Below are 20,248 nucleotides of genomic sequence, written 5' to 3'. Positions count from 1 at the left end.
TAATTCCATCTCACTGGCTTTTTTTCTTTTGAGTCATGATATCATGTCATAGTTCATTCAGGCCTCCAGCATGTGGAGTCAGAGAAACACCCAGGGTTTGCATGACCTCAGTGAGTTTCCAGTCACCTGAGTTATGATTATGAAAAGCCACTTTTACATTCAAGAAGCAGCTCATTAAAAATTCCTATTGTTTTGAGCTGATTATACATTCTTTGTTTTGAGAATGTTTACGTAAGAAGAGAATGTTTAAATAGAGGTAAAGACCATGAAAGAAATACCAGGGAAGTTGGTTTTGGCTCAGTGGACTAGTATACTGTTTATTCTCTGTCAAATGTGTTTTTATATTAACCCTTCATTGTGTGTTTAAACATATTCTGAGTAACAGCTTTATCTGAATCCATAAAATGCAAAGCAGTATGAAGTAGTATTGCACCATATTTCTAGATTGCTGGTTTATAGGAACCTGTTCATGGAGTGGGGGCGGAGGTGGGTAGTACTGATGTCCAGTTCACCGTGATAAAGGTAATTCTCAGGAATGCAGAGGGAGCCAGCACTTTCGATCAAAGCAGCAGGGGTTGAAGACATTAGCAGATGAAGAATTACTTTGTTAGAGATAGAAAAATTCACAAAGCTGCTAGTTAGTTTCAAGCTAATAAGATTCTAGTGATGGGTTCAAAATCAAAATCCTGCTTCTACCTTAAGCAAGGAGTGACCCTAGTTTCGTAAAGTCATGGACATAATGGGATTGCTCTTGGATGTGCTTGTCTAATCCAAGACACGAGGTTAAAAATTAACAGGGGCTGGGAAGACAAGAACCATGGTAGTGAGAGTGAACTAAGGGCAACCCAAACAATTCGGTCTTAGAAGTGGAATTTTCTAAGCGCCCTGAAAAAATACTAATGTAGCCTTAATTTAATCAGGAGCATTTAGTCAGCCTGTCAGTATTTTCAGATGTGAGTAAATTATAATGTATCACATTCCACGTAGGCTCAAACTGGAAAGTGAGTTAGGCTACCTCACTGTTATTTCATGTTAAAGAAGCAACTGATTGAAAACTTAAGGGTACTCCATGCTTTAGATTACAAAATAATCCAAATTGATAGTCCTGTGCTGCTGCATTTGTGTTGCCGCTCAGAAGAAATATTAGACTTATTTTTACATCACCATCTAGCTTGGTAGATCTGGAATTTTTTTTCTCCAAAGGTGTCCTAACTTACAACTTCTGAGTTATGACCTCACTGCAGCATTTTTGTGCGTCAACTTCTTTGGCTAAATAGTTTTCATAAAATGTTTAATTTGGACTAACCCCTATTTTTCCAGAGCTTTCCTAGCTGGAATCCTAAAGGGCAGTAGAACTCCAGCTCACAGCTCTAAATATTCAAAATTAAAAACTCATTTTCCTTCCTTCACACTGGCAGTACTAACGTGAGCACCTCCTCTTCCTCACTGACCTGTTAATCGCTTTCAGAATACACAAAGCATTTTCACAAAATAGATGTTCAAGTGAGTGTCAGGTTTTAGTTCAAATGTTCATTACAGTAATGTTTGTACTAGTTGTGAAAATCACAGCGTCATTTTCTTTTACCATGGATGTGTCGGACTCTTTGCAGGGATCAAAGTGAAGCGATCCTTTTTTGTGGAGACCAAACCTGGCTGGTGGGATATAACAAACATATCAGAAAAATCCACTATTCATTGTGGCCTCTGCTACATTCTTTTATTACATTGAAAAGGAACCTATTATATTTATGACCTGGAGCAAGTCATATGCCTTTTTAAACAGATGTGCATTTCTCTTAGAACAGCTATCAAATTATCAATTAAATGACATTCTCATCTGGTGACTCGATATTAATAATGATAGCTGCTGTAACTCTTATCGTTTTTACGTTTGAAGCAGAAAATCCATGGCCAGTCGTGGAAGGTAGTTAGGATTATTTTATTTTCCATTTTACAAATCAGGGAACTGGCCTAGAAAGGACAGCGTGTAAGGTTGTATAGGACATGTAAATAGCGAGAGGAGTGAATTGAGAAGTAAGGGCCCAGATTTGTTTCCAGTGATGCCTCTACTGCACCACTGCTTCTCAGCACTCCCCACCACACGTGCAGAAGACAGGATCAGGTGTGTGGAGGTGAGCCTAAAGTGAATGACCACAACCACGTGCATTCTTTAAAACGTGTACATTTGCATGCTATTCTCTAAAGATAAAAGGTTTCGGCACCAAGCCTTCCAGTAAAATCAGTGCTCTCGGTTTCTCCTCAAGTCTTGCAAACACCACTGGAGGCGCTCACTGGCACAGCCACGACACTCTTTAAGATTCACTTTTCTTCATGGAGGCTGAGAGCTTGCTCACTTAGATTCATTATGATTTTTGATTTTTCCTTAAACATGAATACTTGGAGTGTTGTTCTGTGAAACCTGAAGCAGCATTAACGCAGACATTCTATTTCAGATCTGTATTCCGGTGTTCTCAGTAACCCTAATAAAGAAAACCAAAACAGCCCTGTTGGTGCCAAATGCCCTGATTATAACAACAGTCCAAGAGAGGGTGAGTATCCCACAACGCGAAGACACCTTTGCTTTGTCTAGCTTGGGGCTCTGTGACCTTAGGGGCCTCTTGCTGAGGACCAAGATCCTGAAGCAAAAATGCCATTTTCTGTGGTGATCCAAGAAATAGAAGACTATTTTTTAAAATCATAGCCTTTGAACATTTGTGTTCTTTTCCCTCATAGGTTGATTTATTCTAATGTGATTATTGCCAATTTTGAATTTCCTGATAACAATTATATTTGCTTGACCAAGGTCAAGAAATTAAAATTCCTTCCCTACTTACCTTTCCCTAACATCTGTTAGGTCAGGCTAAACTAATATAATTGGTTTCTTTAATATTAAAATCACCACCACTGGGGAATCCCTGGGGTGGGGGGACCTGGCTTCCCATGACCTCAATTGTTACTACTCTAAAGTCACCCCAAAACATAACACTTCCAGGTTGTCTCAGTTACCCCTCTTATATACAGAAATTCTTGATCTGTTATCTGTTGGACTATCCCAGACATACAAACCCAGAAATAATTGCATCGCTCATGGTCAATTTCAGCTTGGCAAGAGAGGGAGTGGGACTTTTTGGTAACTTGTTTTTCATTTCAACTTACTATTTTAATATCTTACCTACTTTTTTTTTAATGAAGGCATAAAAGCTACATTCTATTTCTAACCATACTTCTAACTTGTTGAGGGAAATAAGGAGAAAGATAAACTAGGAAGCTTATTAGTATGTAATTTGAGAACTTTTTTTTAATACTAATGACAAACAAGTAGTCACTTCTTGCCAGGTACATGCTAACTATTTTCTTTTACACAATTCCACTCTGAGGAGTAAGTATTAGTTTTCTTTGTTACGATTTTCATTTATTTATGCATACAAGAATTGGGGTGTAGACCAGAGGTGCAGGGGGTGGGTGAGAGGATTCCCCAGAGACAGAGTGGGGAGCAAAACAGGCAGATCTACTGAAATACACTGCTGAGGGGAGCAGCGGGGGAGACAGGAGAGGTCTGCTGCGCCATGTGAGGTTAGCTCCCTGGCCAGGGATCAAACTAATGCCACAGTGGCTGGTGATAGCTTGAAAGCGCTGAGACTTTAACCCCTGCAACACCGAGGAGGCCTGAGGAGTCAGTATTTGTGAAGGACACTAAAGCTAAGAGGGGCTATGCAATTTACTCAATGTTACCCACTGTGTGTCAGGGCCAAAATTTGCACCTGGGTCTTATGCTAGAGCCTAGAAAGTTACCTATTTTGGGGTATAATACTTCCTTGGAAATTACATCAAATTATCTCATTGGTGAGTGAGAGTGATATTACAAGCTTGTGGAAAGTGAAGAGACGCTGTGGCTTAACTAAGTGGAGAAAGAGTAGGTTTTTATATTAACAGCACTTACGGGCAAATCCTTTTTCCACATGTGATTTGTCTCCAGGTTATTTGTCTCGCTCTAGTTTTACTTTCCCATAACTTAATAAGTACCCACTGGAAAATCTCCCTATTTGTGCCAGGAAGAATCTGGAAGTAGCTTGAAAAAGAAATGGCCTATTAGAGCCCCTGGGAAGTTTTCAATGGGAGTCAAGTTCAGCGCAGGGACAGTAGACCCTTGGGAACTGTTAAATACATTTGAAAAAAGACAGACTTTTAAAAGGACCTAAAGAGGATCTAGCAGATACCACTAGCTGAAAAAAAAAATTTTTTTTGAGATAATGTTGGTTTACAACAAACACTATATATGTTTCAGGGGTATAGGTTCGTGTTTGCTAGCTTTTTTTATACCTGGTCTTCTATGTGTGTGTGTTTGGGACCCCAAAGTCAGGATATTAGAATCTTCATTTTGCTGTGCATTTATTACATAAAGTGGGCTTTTGGGGGTTGGTTGCTAGTTTGGGAAAATATTCTATAAATAAAAATGGAGTGGGTGAGCAGAATGAGAATATAGACCAGAGAATGGCCTACATTGTTTGAAAATAATAAATATATATACAGATAAATTTTTGAACTCTGAACTTACTTGTCAGGAGGTAACTGTTAATTATTCCATCTTATTTTTCAGTACATATTTGTCTCCTTACTCTCCAGAGATTCAACTTACAAACTAATAAAATCTGTGTGTGGACACTTAGATGTAAGTATGACATCCCTTAGTCTTGGTTGCTTTCTCTTTTCTATTTCTTACAGTTTTCTAGTCGATCTGGCTTTTCACTTTGTTTTGATAATTTCAGAATACAAGTGTCGCTAACAGTCCCAATCCGTCTCCCCTTGAAAACAGTTTTCGGGCAGACCGCCCTTCATCGCTGCCTCTGGTGAGTTGCCTACGTAACTGTCTAAAGAAAGGAAATCTGTCCCACAACTCCCCTTTACTCACCTTGACCAGGGAGTGGGAGAAACTTGGGGCCATAATATTTCAGACAAAGGTAAAGAAATAGGGCATTTCTGTCCAGAAGACGGGACCATCGGAGGCCATAAACTTTTTTCAAATAACTGAAGAATTGTCCTGTGAAAGAAAAATGTGATAGTGAACCAGCTTGGTGAGTTTGAGGGTATTCTTAAAGTCTTATGTTTGCTTGTCAATGTTCTCTTAGAAGGATTCACAAATCTATCTGGGGTGAAGTATGATTCATCCCCCAAATTGGCTATCATCTACATCAACACACTGTGCTAGTGAACACTATAAGGACATCAGGTAAAGTCAAAAGTATTTCTTGTCTTTAAAAACTTTACAACTTAGGGCCTCCCCGGTGGCGCAGCGGTTGAGCGCTGGGTTGCGAAGCTGCCCGCGGCCTCTGCCGCGCCGGTTCGATCCCCGGCTGCTCCCCGGCCACCAGAGGAGGGTCCCACATGGCGCGCAGACCTCTCCTGCCGCCCGCTGCTCCCCTCAGCAGTGTCCTTCGGTCCTTCTGCCTGCTCTGCTCCCCGCTCTGGCTCTGGTGAATTCTCTCACCCTCCCGTGCTTCTGACTGTACCCAATGCATGTATAAACAAAACAAACAAACAAATAAATAAAATAAAATAAAACATGCCTCTATTAAAAAATAAAAAAAAAAAATAAAAATAAAAAAAAAATAAAAACTTTACAACTTAATGGAGAAGATAAGAAATACCAAGAGATAAATGTAGAAGAAGAAAGTTATAATGCCCAAGCAAAAGGTAGACATTTTTTAAATTCCTTTAGACTTTGTTGACTACAGATCTCCAGTACCGATAATGTTGGCCCAATAGAGTTCGAGCCATATAGATCAAATGACTATTCCCAAATGGATTATTGTGAAATGTTGAAATACTTCTGGTAAAGCAGTATAAGACATGGTTTCAACATCTAAAAATCTCTTTGGAGAGCTGTTAGTAGTGGGATGGAAAGCATGTCCACACAAAAAGTTGTACAAGACGTTCATAGGTGCATTATTGATAATACCCCCGAAATAGAAACAACTTTGGAAACAGGATGCTGAGTGAAGACCATAAATGAGTCCATTTATACAAAATGTATAAATAGGCAAATCCATAAGGAAGAACATAGATTAGTGTTTGCCCAAGGCTGGGGGAAGGGGAGTAGGGAAATTATGATTGCTAATGGGTAGATGGTTTGCTTCTATGGGTGATATAAATATCATGATGATTGCACAACATTATGAATATCCCCAAAACTAGTGAATTGTACACTTCAAATGGTGAATTTTATGTTGTATGATTTTTATCTGTTTTTTAAAAACTCTTTAAAAAAAAAGTAGTGAGTAGTAGAACAAAATAGAATTAAACTCATGTGATTTGGAATCCAACAAACCTGGTTTCAAATCTGGGTGTAGCCCACATGAGCTCTGCCAGTGGATGGGCTCTCTCTGCTATTTCTTATTTCAGTAAAATGTCAAGCTCCTGATAAGGCTGCAAATATTAAGTACGAACATATCTATAAAGAGCTTTGCTTACTGCCTGATAGATGTAGGCCATCCATCATTAAATTAAAGGAACTTGAGTTTTTCAAGTTTCCTCTCCCTGTAAATTTTTTTTGTGACATTGAAACGACCAAAAGAAATGGTAGTGAGGTGGAAGGTTGGTAATTTACTGACGAGAGCAATCTCCTTCATTTGACAGCTAACTAAAGTGTGAAAAGCTCAGCCTAAATGTAGCTTTGCCAGGACATTTTAATGATACCTCTTGTTTCGTAAGCTCTAAAGTTCTTTGGGAGAACAAGTAGACTACAAAAGAACATTCGTACTTGTCACCTACCCCTCTGTCCTCTAGCAACTCTCTGTAATTTAAATGTAGTATCACTGACCAACCCTGGTTTGATTCAATGAAGAAAAAAAAAGCTAAAACTTCTCTTTCAGAGTCTAACTTGCTAAAGCCATTTTCCTTTTTCTGTTTCCAGATTATAATTGAATACCTTTGTGTCTGTCTGCATGTTCAAACATGCATTTAGAGCTTTCTGTCTGTTCTTTTCTGCTATGTATGTAACTACTCCAGTCACTTTTTCTCACAACAAAAAACTAATGAGATTTTTCTGACCTCACCCTGGAAATTTTTCAATCATCAGCATTCCAGTTTTTTTCTAGACATTTGTTGTTTGAAACAGGCTAACAACTGTTGGCGACAGAATTCTAACTGCCCAGAGAAGTGGTAGTCAGATCTGTTGGGAAAAGCCCAGTAGTATAGGGTATTCCTTCCTGCTCTTCCGTAGTTTATAGATCAGGCCTAAGTGAAAGGACTGGGGTTACAAAGGCCTGCAGGTTTTAATAAAGGGAAATGAGCCTCTCTTCATTTCATCATTTCCCTTTAGGATTTCAACGATGAATTCTCAGATCTAGATGGAATAGTTCAACGAAGAAGGCAAGATATGGAAGAATACAGCAGTTCTGGCTCTCAGAGTCCTGAATCCGAGAACTCTAGAGGTCTGAGAAATTTTTCCTTCTTCTATTGTGACTAAATTAATTCTTGTTCATGGAACAATCTTAGCCCATCCCTTAAACCAGCAGTCACCTTGTCTTCCTAATGAAGGAAATCTAGAGAAAGTAGTTTCAAAGTTCTAGGAAAAGAAACTGCCTGTGTGGTAAAAATCCATTTCCCTTTTTGTACATTTAATAAATGTCTCTTAAATAGACATAGTTGTGGGGTGGCTGTAAGAGGGAAACACACTATTTTCTTACCCCTCATTTCAGCAATATTATTGTCATAACTGAATCGTCCCCATGAGTCAGAGGGTAAGGACAGACTGTCCTTACAGTTTTATTATTTGCTCGAGCATTGGATTTCGATTTCCAATCATTCAGCCAACTTTTGAGAAGATCCACTTATTTTCTTGGCCATAATATGTAAGAGATTGCAGTGGGGAAGGAAAACTTACCCAGCCTCATTTTGACTTGATAGATTTCCATGTGACCGATTCCCAGACAGTTCTGAATGTCTCCAAAGGAGAAGCAAAGCCACCTCGGGCAGATCCCCATGTGAACAGAGTGGCTGAAGGCAAAAGCAAGAGTCTCCCTGCACATGGTAAGAAAGAGATTGTTTCGTATGGGTTGGCAAGGGAACATATGCTTATAACTTTTAAAGAACACTTATGTTTTATATTAATTCATTTATCCATTCAGTAGACAAAACTCAATGCTGTGCTTTACTACAAAGGAAGAGAAGATTCATAGAGGCCCCTTCACTATTCTCAACACTTTGAGACTACAGCATAGAAATTGCTAGCAAACTCAAATTATTGAATTATTTCTTATTTACTAAGTACCCTAATTACCACTCATATTGGTATGAAAGCAAACATATTGTTCACCATTCGCTCCAATGCTTGACATAGAAAAGGATCTCAATATGTTCTGAATGAAATGTATTGGAAGAATTATGTCTACTGGTTTCAAATGACACCTCTCAGTATTTTCTCTGATTTCTAATACGTAGGAATGATTGTCTCTTTTAAGTACCTCTTTCCCTATAGGGATATTACTGGATGAAGGAAGCGTATTCTAATTATTGAATTATTTCTTATTTACTAAGTACCCTAATTACCTCTCACATTGGTATGAAAGCAAACATAGTTCACCATTCACTCCAATGCTTGACATAGAAAAGGATCTCAATGAATATGTTCTGAATGAATATGTATTAGAAGAATTATGTCTACTGGTTTCAAATTACACCTTTCAGTTAGTGTTTTCTCTGATTTCTAATACGTAGGAATGATTGTCTCTTTTAAGTACCTCTTCCCCTATAGGGATATTACTGGATGAAGGAAGTGTATTCTAATTTTAAAATTGGTGCTTTCTGCAAATTAAGTCAGAAGGAGAAAGATAAATGTCTTTCTTTTCAAAGATATATTTCATTCCTCTCACTTATATGGGGGATATAGAGAAAACAAACCAGGGGCAGGAAAAAGACAAAACCTGCCAGCTGGCCATATCTGAGGCATACCGTGGGGAAAGTAGGAGCGGGCAGAGCACAAGGGACGGTGGTGATGGGTCACGGGTGCTGTGGGAGAACAGGGCCTACACGTGGGGACAGAATTCAAATGAACCGTGATGTAAAAAAAATAAGTGTTGCTCTGTTTTATACTCAACAGGTCAGCTAGAAACCAGTGGAATCTTACACAAAGTCAAGGCTCAGAGCTGTCTGTCTCTGCAACATATTCTTATAGTCTATGCAGTTGTGTAAGTAAATGAATCTATGGGTTCTACTCACATTTCCCAGAGCCACTGTAAATCTCAGTTGTCTCTAATGTGTCCAAGATTTTGACAAATTTTGTCTTCAGTGTATTTTTTTTTCTTAGGCTTAGGTCACATTTTCATATTCATCCCCTTCTTATTTAAAAAAAAAAAAAAATAGAAGGGAGGAAAGAAAAAGCAAAATGTGCCAAATTCAGCAGAGGACTATGTTCTGACTGGAGACTATCAGTTGTCAGATTGTTGTGTGAACTGTTTATTTAGAGGACATGAGTTAGAGGGTAAATTGGAGGCATAGATGACATTGGCTGTCATTCCGTTTACTGTAAGTTCTGGCATTGACTTTCCTCCTCTGCTTCAAGTCTGTGACCAGTTGTTTTTTTTGAAAATAGTCTGACCCAATTCTAGGCTGTTCTCCACAACCAATGGCCCGGTTCGGTTTCCAGATAAAACAGAATTTGTGAGTCACAAGAAACAAGACTGGACACTCAGTGGCCAGGCCCTGGGGGAGACAGTGGCTTGTGCCCTGGCTTGGTAATCTAACTTGGATGGCCTTGAGCAATCCCATTATAATGCCCTTTATTTGAAAATTGAGGAATTTGGACCAAAGAATTTTAAATCGCCTAGCTCTATAAAGTTTTATAACAAGCATCAGCCTGTTGAAAAATACCATTTCAAGTCTCCTTGGCCATGTTCTTTTAAGAAATATCTTTTCTTGAATATAGCGTTGGTGCTGAGCTTATTATTTTTGTTAACATCAGGTCCTGGCTAGTAACCAATTGAGAATTTCCCTTTATATCCTCTTGCAGTGTCTGTGCACTAATCATCTCGACCTTCTACATGAGATACAGAATTAATACTCTGGAGGACCGGCTGGGGTCACTAACCTCCTTTGTGGACACCCATCATACCGAGTAAGACAGTTCCCTCCAGTGTTGTCATTTGCTTGTTATTGAGACAAATATAATGTCTGGTCTGAGCTCAACCTCCTCCTTAGCTCACATCAGTGCAGTTTTCACTCTGAAGGATAAGTGCATACATGGGAAATAAAGAGGTGGGACAGTCCAGAAATGAATGACCTGATTCTGCATGTTCCTGAATTGCTATAGTGTTGCCAAGTGACAAGGAAAAAAATAAGTCTATATTTTCTATTTCTATTGCTGTAACACCTTTGACCTTGTCCCATTTATTAAATATACAAATTTATCTTCAAGCAGCTCAGCATATTTCATCATGTATCTTTTTATTTATTTATACGAGCACTAGGTACAGTCAGAGGCGCGGGAGAGTGAGAGAATTCACCAGAGCGGAGAATAGAAGGCAGAGTGACGAAGCACACTGCTGAGGGGAGCAGTGGGCGCAGCAGGAGAGGTCTGCACGCCATGTGGGACCTTCGCCCGGTAGCCGTGGATCGAACCGGCACTGCAGAGGCTGTGGGCAGCTTCACAACCCAGCGCTCAACCACTGCGCCACCAGGAGGCCCATGTATCATTCCTTATAATAACTCATTCATTTACAAAATTCTTGAATGCTATAAAGATCCGTGTGGCTAATAATTAGTGTAATGTGTCTCTTAACATTCAGATCTTAGAATAGTTAGGGAAGGCATGCAAAAAATGACTGTTAGCTTACTTTTAACAAGCTTTTTAAAGAGGTATAATTGACACATAACTTTAAATTACTTTTAGTTATACAATATTAATTCCTTACCTGTATATATTGTGAAATGATTATTATGCACACACATATATCTTCATTCATTCATCCATCGATGGACACTTAAGACATGGGAAAAAATCTGTTAGAAATAATTAGCACATTTCAAATTGAACAGCATACTAGATAAAACCAAAAAATAAATCATAAGATAAAGCAATGCAGCAGCACAAATAATGTTTAAAGAAACCTGAAGGGACCTATAAGGATGGCGGGAAAAGACCTATTCAAAGGAATAAGACTATCTGCTTATTCAGAAATTTTGCAGAACAGAAAACAGTGGCATAATATATTTAAATACTAAAAGGGAAAAATTTCAATCCCAAAATACTTTCCCCAGCAAGATTATTATTCAGAATTGAAGGAGAAATTGTGGCTATTCCAGAAAAGCTAGAGGAGCTCATCACCTTTAAATGGGCCTTCAAGAAATGGGTGGGAGGGTGGGTTTCCCCAGTGGCACAGAGGGTTGAGTGCTGGGCTTCGAAGCTGCCTGCAGCCTCAGCAGTGCCAGTTCAATCCCAGCAAGGTTATTATTCAGAATTGAAGGCGAAATTGTGGCTATTCCAGAAAAGCTAGAGGAGCTCATCACCTTTAAATGGGCCTTCAAGAAATGGGGTGGGAGGGTGGGTTTCCCCAGTGGTGCAGGGGTTGAGTGCTGGGCTTCGAAGCTGCCTGCAGCCTCCGCAGTGTCGCCGGTTCGATCCCCAATCCCCGGCCCCTGGCGAGGGTCCCACCTGGCGCACTCCCCCCAGCAGTGTTTTTCGTCAGTCCGCCTGTTCTGTTCCCCACTCTAGCCCTGGTGAATTCTCTCACCCTCCTGTGCTTCTGACTGTACCCAGTGCTTGTATAAATAAAATCTTTTTAAAAAAAAAATCCAAAAAATATAATGTAACAATGAAGAGCACAAACAGGAACTACCAAAACGAGATGGCTATAACAAACTATCAGTCATTACCTTAAATATAATTATGCTAATTATCCAACTCAAAAAACATGGGTAAATAGATTTTTTTTATTTTTTTTGGTAAATAGATTTTAAAAGCGAGGCTCATTGTATGTTGCATGCAACTCACCTCAGACTAAAGACTGAAAGAGATGGAAAGACATTCCATATAAATGTTTTCAAAGGTGATGCAGCCATACTTACATCACATAAAAGACTATCCACAATTCCAATGAAAGAATTTAACATTTATAAATATATATGCACCCTATGTGGAAGCACCTAAATATATAAAGGGAAAATTACCAGCAACACAGTGAAAGTAGAAGGCTTTACTTACAAACATAGACAGATCATCTGAACAAAATCAACAAGGTAACACTGGTTATAAACATACTAGAGTAGATGAACTTGATATATAAAGAATATTTCATGCAAAAATACATTCCTCAAGGGCTTCCCCTGGTGGTGCAGGTGGTTGAGCGCAGCGCTGTAAAGCTGTCCGCAGCCTCTGCAGTGCTGGTGCGATCCTGGCTGGCCAGCGAGGGTCCCACATGGTGCAGCAGACCTCTCCTGTCTTGCTCGCTGCTCCCCTCAGCAGTGTATTTCAGTCAGTCTGCCTGTTCTGTTCCCCACTCTGTCTCTGGTGAATCCTCTCACCATCCCGTGAGTCTGGCCTGTTCCCCAGTTCTTGTGTAAATAAAAATCTTTAAAAAAAAAAAAAAACATTCTTCAAGTGCACATGGAAAATTCCTCAGGATCTATCATATCTATAAAAACAATCTAAATGAATTTAAGATTAAAATCATACCAAACATCTTTTCAATCACAATGGTATGAACTACACCTATTATATGTGGAGATTGACCCACTACTGGGTCAATGAAGAGATTGAAGAAAATACAAAATTCCTTGCGACCAATGAAAATAGAAATTCGGCATACCAAAGTCCCTGGGGAGACAGCAAAAGCAGTTCTAACAGAGTTCATAACAATACAGGCATAGCTCTAGAAAGAAAAATCTCAAAAAAATCTTCCAGGACTGAATCATGAAGAAAATTGAATGTGCCCATTCCTAGTAAGGAGATTGAATTAGTCATTAGTCATCAAGTTGCCAAACATTCAAAGAAAATTTAATACCTATCCTCAAACTTCTCCAATATTGGAAGAGGAAGGAATACGTACAATCTAGTTTTACAAAACTGATAGCAAAACCAGAGGACACAAAAAGAAAAAGAAAATCACATACCCATATCCCTGATGGAGAGAAAGCAAAAGTCCTCATAAACACAATACATCACAACAGGAAAAACAAAATAACATGACTATCTCAACAGATATAGAAATACATTTCACAAGATTCAGCATCCATTTGTAATTTTTCTATACCCATCTCAAAAGATGGGTACAGAAGGTTTGTGCCTCAACTGGCAAGTGCACAGCCAACATCATACTCAATGGTGAAAAGCTAAAAGCTTTTCCTCTAAGATCATGAACAAAACCAGGTGTCCCTCTCACCACTGTTAATACAGGGATGGAAGTCTTATCCAGAGCAATTAGAAAAGGGTATAAAAGGTATCCAAATTAGGAAGTAACAAGCAAAACTCACTATTTTCAGATGACATACATAGAAAATCCCAAAGACCCCAGTAAAAAGCTATTAGAAATAATGAGTAAAAGACCTCTCCTGGTGGCGCAGGTGGTTTAGTGCAGTGCTGTGAAGCTGTCCGCAGCCTCTGCAGCATGGGTTCGATCCTGGCCAGCAAGGGTCCCACATGGTGTGGCAGACCTCTCCTGTCTCTCCCACTGCTCCCCTCAGCAGTGTATTTCATCAGTCTGCCTGTTCTGTTCCCAGCTCTGTCTCTGGTGAATTCTCTCACCCTCCTGCACATCTGACCTGTACCCTGGTTCTTGTATAAATAAATAAATCTTTAAAAAAAAAATGAGTAAAGTGGTAGGCTATAAAATTAATAGCTATCAAATGACTATACATTAAATCCTTTGGAATAATTTTAACCAAAGAGGCAAAAGATCTGTACACTGACAACTAAAAGACATTATTAAAAGAAATAGAAGACACAAGAAAAATGGATACTTTGCTCATGAATTAGAAGAATTATTAAAATGTCTGTTACCTAAAGCAATATACAGATTCAGTGCAATCCCTATTCAAATCCCAGTGGCATTCTTCACAGAAATAGAAAAAAAAAAAATCATGAAGTTTATTTGGAACTACAAAGATCCTCAATTGCAAAAGACATCCTGAAAAAAAGAAAAATAGTGGTGTCAAGTTCCCTGGTTACAAAACAGTAATAATCAAAACATCCTGCTACTGGAATAAAAACACACAGATCAATGAAACAGAACTGATAGTTCAGGAATAAAGTCACAAATCTATGTGCAGCCAATTCTCAACAAAGTAGCCAAGTGCATACGATGAAGTTAATATACAATGGAGTAAGGAAAATCTCTTCAATAAATGGTGCATGGAAAACGACAGTCACATGCAAAAGAGTGAAACTAGGCCACTGTCTCACACCATACACAGAAATTAACTCAAACTGATTTAAAGATATAAAACCTGAAACCATAAAATGCAAGGGAAAAAAGGCAACACACTACTAGATGTCAGCGGTGAGAAATCTTGGCAGACTCAAGTCTAATGAGTAGAAAAAGGAAAGCCAATATAAGTGGGACTCCATCAAACTGAAATGCTCCTGCACCACTAGAGAAGCTATCATCAGAACAAAAGACACCATACTAAATGGAAGAAGATAGTTGCGAATCATATCCAATTAGGGGTTTCATCAAAACATGTAACTCATAAAACTTAACAAAACCTGTTTTTAAAATGGCTAGAGGCCCCAAATAGACATATTAGCAAAGACAACAGATAGGCGACAAGCACATGAAAAGGTATTCATCATCTCTTACTATCAAGTAAGAGCAAATCAGAACCAGTGTCACCTCACGCCGTCACATCTATTAGAAATGACTGTTGTCAACAAACAAGAACAGGTGGTAGAGGAGAGGTGTGTGTATATGTACACAGTGGAATACCTGCTCCGCTACAGGGGGGGAAAATGGAATGCTGCCATTTGCAACAATATGGATGGACCTTCAGGGTATTGTGCTTAGTAAAATAAGACAAAAACGCTCTGATTTCACTCAGAAAACAAATAAGCAACTGAACTAAAGATAAACTTTTAGACTATAAGACCAAATTAGTATTTACCAAAAAAGGGGGGTGGGGTGGGAGGGTAAAAGGAACCAATTGCTTGTGAAGGATAGAATTGGATTTTTAGTGGTAAACTTAATGGTTCACTTAACATGAACTGTAACATGATTTTAAATGACACATATATACAAACCCTGTTACAATGCAATGTTATTCAAAGAAAAATGTTAACAAAATGGGTTTAGAGGGGCTCTTTCAACATATAAAGGTCATATGTGAGAAGCTCACAGCTAACATTACACCATGATGAAAAGATGAATACCTTTCACGAAAGATTGAGGAGCCCACTCCTATTCAACATTGTATTGGAAGTCGTAGCCAGATGGACAGGAAAAAAATTAAGGCCTCCAAAGTAGACAGGAGCAACTACAACTGTCACAACTTGCAAATGATATGATTTTATTATAGACAGAAAATCATACCATAAATAGTCCAAAAAATTATAAAAACTAATTTCACAAAGCTTGAAGGATATAAAATCAATTATACAAGTTTGTTGCATTTTTACAAAATGTAACAAAATATCTGATAACAAAATGTCAGAATGAGAAAGAAAACCACCTCATTACAATCACATCAAAAAGAATAAAATAGGGCCTCCCCGGTGGCACAGCGGTTGAGCGCTGGGTTGCGAAGCTACCCGCAGCCTCTGCAGCACCGGTTCGATCCCCGGCTGCTCCCTGGCCACCGGAGGAGGGTCCCACATGGCGCGCAGACCTCTCCTGCCGCCCGCTGCTCCCCTCAGCAGTGTACTTCGGTCCTTCTGCCTGCTCTGCTCCCCGCTTTGGCTCTGGTGAATTCTCTCGCCCTCCTGCGCTTCTGACTGTACCCAGTGCTTGTAGAAATAAATAAATAAATAAATAAATGGATCTTTAAAAAAAAAAAGAATAAAGTACCAACAAATTTAACCACGGAAGTAAATGACGTATACACTGAAAACTAAGACACTGATGAGAGATATCGAAGACACAAAGAAATGCTCATGGGTTTAAAGTATAGTGGTAAAATATATTACCCAAAGCAATCCACAGATTAAATGCAATCACTATCAAAATTCCACTGGCATTTTTCACAGAAATAGAACCATAACATTGTATAGAACCACAAAAGGTTCCAAATATCCAAAGTATTTGAAGAATTTCTCCAATTTAGTATTTTAAACAATGCTAAAATACAGAGAGGAAAAATACTGCATGATTTCACTGACATGTGGAAATCTAAACTAAATAAATCTCATGCAGAAAACAAACTGGTGGTTACTACATGGGTTGGGGGGGGGGTTGGTCAGAAAGGGCAAAGGGAACAAGAGGTATGAATTTATTTATGAACTAAATAAGTCACATGTATGCACTGTAATACAAATGTCAGAAATCAGTTGTATACCTGAAATTAAGAGTGTATGTCAATTATACTTCAGTAAAGAAAAAAAATAGCACCAGTGCTCTTTAGCACAAAGAAAGAAAATATCAAAATCAACAAACAACTATGAACCAGAGACACTCTATGGCAGGTGGGGGGCAGGAAAGGAGGGCTTGGGGTCAAAATAAGGGGGTTGTAATTGTATGGGGAATATAAGAAATAAAATTTAAATAAAATGTGAAAAAAAAAAAAAAAACATTTAAGGCCAGTTTATTGGCAGTGAATTTTTTTCTGGAATACTTACTGTCAGTTATGAATGATAACTTTGGTGGATAGAGTTGCTTTGCTGGAAGTTTCTTCCAGTACTTTGTATACCACAACTCCTTTCTGGCCTGCTGTATTTCTAGTGAAAAATGTGCACATGGTCTTATGGGGGTTAAGTCTCAGCACTGTGAAGCTATCAGCAGCCACTGTGGTGTGAGTTCGATCCCTGACCAGGGAGCTGACCCACATGGCGCAGCAGACCTCTCCTGTCTCACCTGTGGCTCCCCTCAGTAGTGTATTTCAGTTATCTCCACCTGTTCTGCTCCCCACTCTGTCTCTAGTAAATCCTCTCATTCCCTGCACCTCTGGCCTACATCCCAGCTCTTGTATGCATAAATATTTTTTAAAAAAATAGATCCACCCTACCCTTACTCTCTCCCATCTTGTTCAAAATGTTAACATTTTGGAGATGACTCTGGATTATTGCAGATTAGTATTAATTTACTATCATAAGGGATTGCTTTTATTAGGAAATGAAACTATATTCTGTTATTTAAACTAGGTGATAATGTGGGAGAAATTCCACTAACAGAAAGCAAGTGGAATATCCTATCATTACAACCAACCCAGGACAAAGTACAATCAGAAAAATAATCCACCTAAAGAAAAATGACAGATCACAAATGACATGAGGCCAGGGAACACCTATGATAAGAAGATCTGTTAAAAAGTACTTTTATAGGACTTGGGTGGTCCATAATATCTTACCGCCCCAGGGTAATGCATCCATGCTGCCCAGGTCACTAAACCTGCTCTCATAATCTGGCTCTTCAGTTGTTACAGGGCTATCATTTTAAATGCAAACATGGGGCCAAATTGTCAGAATTTCTTCTGGTTAAATCCATTCTCTGGGCCTCAAATCTCTCTTCTAGAAAGTAAAAGATTGAAATTGTTTTCTTTTGGGGATCTAAAATTCTGACAGAATGGATGAACGATAAAGAATCCACACTAGTACTTCGGTATTAGTAAATAACATCTGATTGTTTTCTTAGTGTTTAGATAATCATCAATTTACCAACTGCCTAGATCTCAAAATAGGACCCTATGTAAAATAAAATAGGCCATTTATTGCCCTCCAAAAACTTAACAGCTACAATTATAACCATCACATATAGAGAAAATAGAGGCCACGGTTCTAAACCTTGACATGAAACACTAATAAATTTAGACCAGCTCTCCAACAGAATGTGCATACATCTCCAAATTTCCTATAGTTTTAGCTAATATCAGACCCCAGAGGCAAAGCCCATGCCATCTAGTCAAATGGTAAATGATGACATCAGATCAGCAGATGAAGGCAAATTACTATGACATGGCACGTCTCAGAAAAGAAATTATAAAGTGTCAAGAGAAATTTGATTAAAATAATTTCCAACATTCTAAAGATTCTTGTGTAAATGGGTCCTTCTCCCCTAGAAACAAAATGTGTATGACTGAGAAGAGCAGTCATTCTTACTGTAGTGGGAAGAGAGGGGACACTAAGGGTTAATAACAAAGGGTCTAAGCAACCTCACACTGGAGTCCTCTGCACAGCACAGCCACTTAAACAAAAATAGCTTGAGCGATTTCCAGCTGGGCTTTTAAGAAACAGTCCTCTAAACAAGTAGTCTGGAGCTGTGGATCACTGCAGGGCCTTTCTAATGTTAACAAGTTAAATGTTCCTTCCTTTCTATCACAACCTAGTTTTCTGTTCAAATAAATTTAAAATGTCTTCATTTCACGCCTTTCTTTTTGCCCACCATAATTTTTTCTCTTTGTTCTTACAGACAGACAGCACCATCCGGCCTGGGGTCACAAGTACAATTAAATGCGGAGGCCCTCTGCCAAGAGCTCACAGCTAACATAATGAAATTAGAAAAGGTGACTCATTTCTTTCCTGTATTTGGGACCAACTGTGTCGTGCCTGTCGGCTACCATACATCAGGAGTTACACACTCCAGCGGGTGTGCAGCAGGAAACCTGCATGGCCAAAACCAGCCAGAGGACGCATGATACATGTGAAATAGTATTTTTCCATGAAAATTAATTGGGTTTAACCTCATTTTTCTTGTTGATCTACCTTTTCACTTTTCTCTGTGGTTAGAAATATTTCTCTGCACCACAGGGCATGATGTCTGCTGCAACAGGCTCATTGAGGGACACTGGAAGTTATGTCCCAGTCAGAGAGTACTGCCCTAACTCTACCCAGACTGATGTCACCCCACATAAAGTATTGCATTTAATCCCTATCAGAGATGTCGTTGCTCCTCTCTAAAGGAGGAAGACTCGAAGCTTCAAATTAACGTGCTCAAGGAAGCACAACTGGGGAGTTGACAGATCTGGAATTGGAAGGTCTTTCAGACTCCAAAATTCTGCTAAGACACCCTCTGTTTTACTGCCTCTTGGGCCTTGTTGATGCATCCTTACCTCTAAAAGCATTTTCCTCCAGGGAGACCGTAGGGGAAACCTGTTCGTAGGCTTGTGGCACTCTTAGAAGTCAAACGGACATGAACAAGAAGATAGGCACATAGGAAATAGCTTAGTTTAACCTGATTAACCTTTCTTGCTTGTCCTTTCAACATTTTCATCCCTTCCAATCTGATAATTTGATGTTATACTAATGCTTAATGAAAGGTTTAGAGTGAAGTGTTCAGTTAGAACTGCTACCATAAATGCTCAGTATTTGGTAACACTCCTTAGAAGCGGGGTTATGTTTACTTGAGAAGAAACGTGAAACACAAATAAGTCAAATTATCCGTTTTGCTGTACCTGATGTTATTTAGCTTTTAACCAGTAAAGATTAAGAGTGAAGGAGTTCGCAGATTTCTCTTCTGAACCAAGGCTTGACAGATCCTCCCCATTAAGTCATTCTCTCTATGGGCACAGTTGGAAACTTTTTCTTTTCTAAATCCAAAATCAACCTCAAGAAAATGGGGTTTCAACCAGAATCTTCCTTTCTTTAATGTTACTGTTTCTCAGAATTGAAGACACTTTTTGTAATGAAATGATTACAAATGTTTCATGTCCATGCTGACCTAGCAAATGGAATGACCGTAAATTTCTGTTTTGTTCACTCTGACATACAAGTGGTAGTATTTGAGCCAGAAACACACAGAATCCAGCTGTCTGCTTTCTCAACTGTGTGGGGCTTAAGGGCCAACCGCATATTTACTGAACAAAATCCACATGGGAATGGATGCTTGCAGGTCAAAATCAGCTGTATTTGGACATCAGCCCTTTTTTTCATACCTGTCTTTCTACTCCTACAATGGAGTGGGCCATTGTTCTTATCCCTACCCTGCTATTCACTTGCTGTGTAACTGGTATAGTGATGTAGCCTCTCTGGCCCTCAGGTTCATGTATCAGAGTGTCCTCTGTGTGGTCATGTTTGCTGGAGATGAACACATATCACAGTCCTGGCCCATACCTGTTAGACCCTTCCTCCTCTCCTAACCTGTGTATGCCGGTGGTACTGGTCCCATATTGGCAGTTG

At 39.1% G+C, this 20,248-nt stretch overlaps 1 protein-coding gene and 1 long non-coding RNA gene across 4 annotated transcripts in view; one reads left to right on the top strand and one right to left on the bottom strand.

The window, feature by feature from the left end:
- Window positions 1-20,248, top strand: part of GRAMD2B (GRAM domain containing 2B) — a 66,411-nt gene that overhangs the window by 44,365 nt on the left and 1,798 nt on the right. The window contains exons 6-13 of the mRNA XM_037509436.2: window positions 2,454-2,549; window positions 4,598-4,669; window positions 4,767-4,847; window positions 7,319-7,430; window positions 7,906-8,028; window positions 9,098-9,185; window positions 10,007-10,111; window positions 18,543-18,636. Of these exons, the coding sequence (XP_037365333.1) occupies window positions 2,454-2,549; window positions 4,598-4,669; window positions 4,767-4,847; window positions 7,319-7,430; window positions 7,906-8,028; window positions 9,098-9,185; window positions 10,007-10,111; window positions 18,543-18,636 (771 nt within the window). The remainder of the gene's footprint in view (window positions 1-2,453; window positions 2,550-4,597; window positions 4,670-4,766; window positions 4,848-7,318; window positions 7,431-7,905; window positions 8,029-9,097; window positions 9,186-10,006; window positions 10,112-18,542; window positions 18,637-20,248) is intronic.
- Window positions 1,934-20,245, bottom strand: LOC119243535 (uncharacterized). Of its 3 annotated transcripts, none has more exons than XR_008551488.1 (4): window positions 20,210-20,245; window positions 7,883-8,019; window positions 4,910-5,038; window positions 1,934-2,480 (listed from the first exon to the last, which is right to left on the bottom strand). It is a non-coding gene; the product is annotated as an uncharacterized LOC119243535 (long non-coding RNA). The 3 variants fall into 3 exon arrangements; XR_005124740.2 differs by having other exon boundaries at window positions 20,183-20,218; XR_005124741.2 differs by lacking the exon at window positions 20,210-20,245 and adding an exon at window positions 10,908-11,054.

This window comes from Talpa occidentalis, unplaced genomic scaffold (genome assembly GCF_014898055.3).
Source record: "Talpa occidentalis isolate TD23 unplaced genomic scaffold, MPIMG_talOcc4v2.1 talOcc4.13, whole genome shotgun sequence".
NCBI classification, from domain to species: Eukaryota; Metazoa; Chordata; class Mammalia; order Eulipotyphla; family Talpidae; genus Talpa; species Talpa occidentalis.
This window is presented reverse-complemented; position numbering and strand designations above follow the sequence as displayed.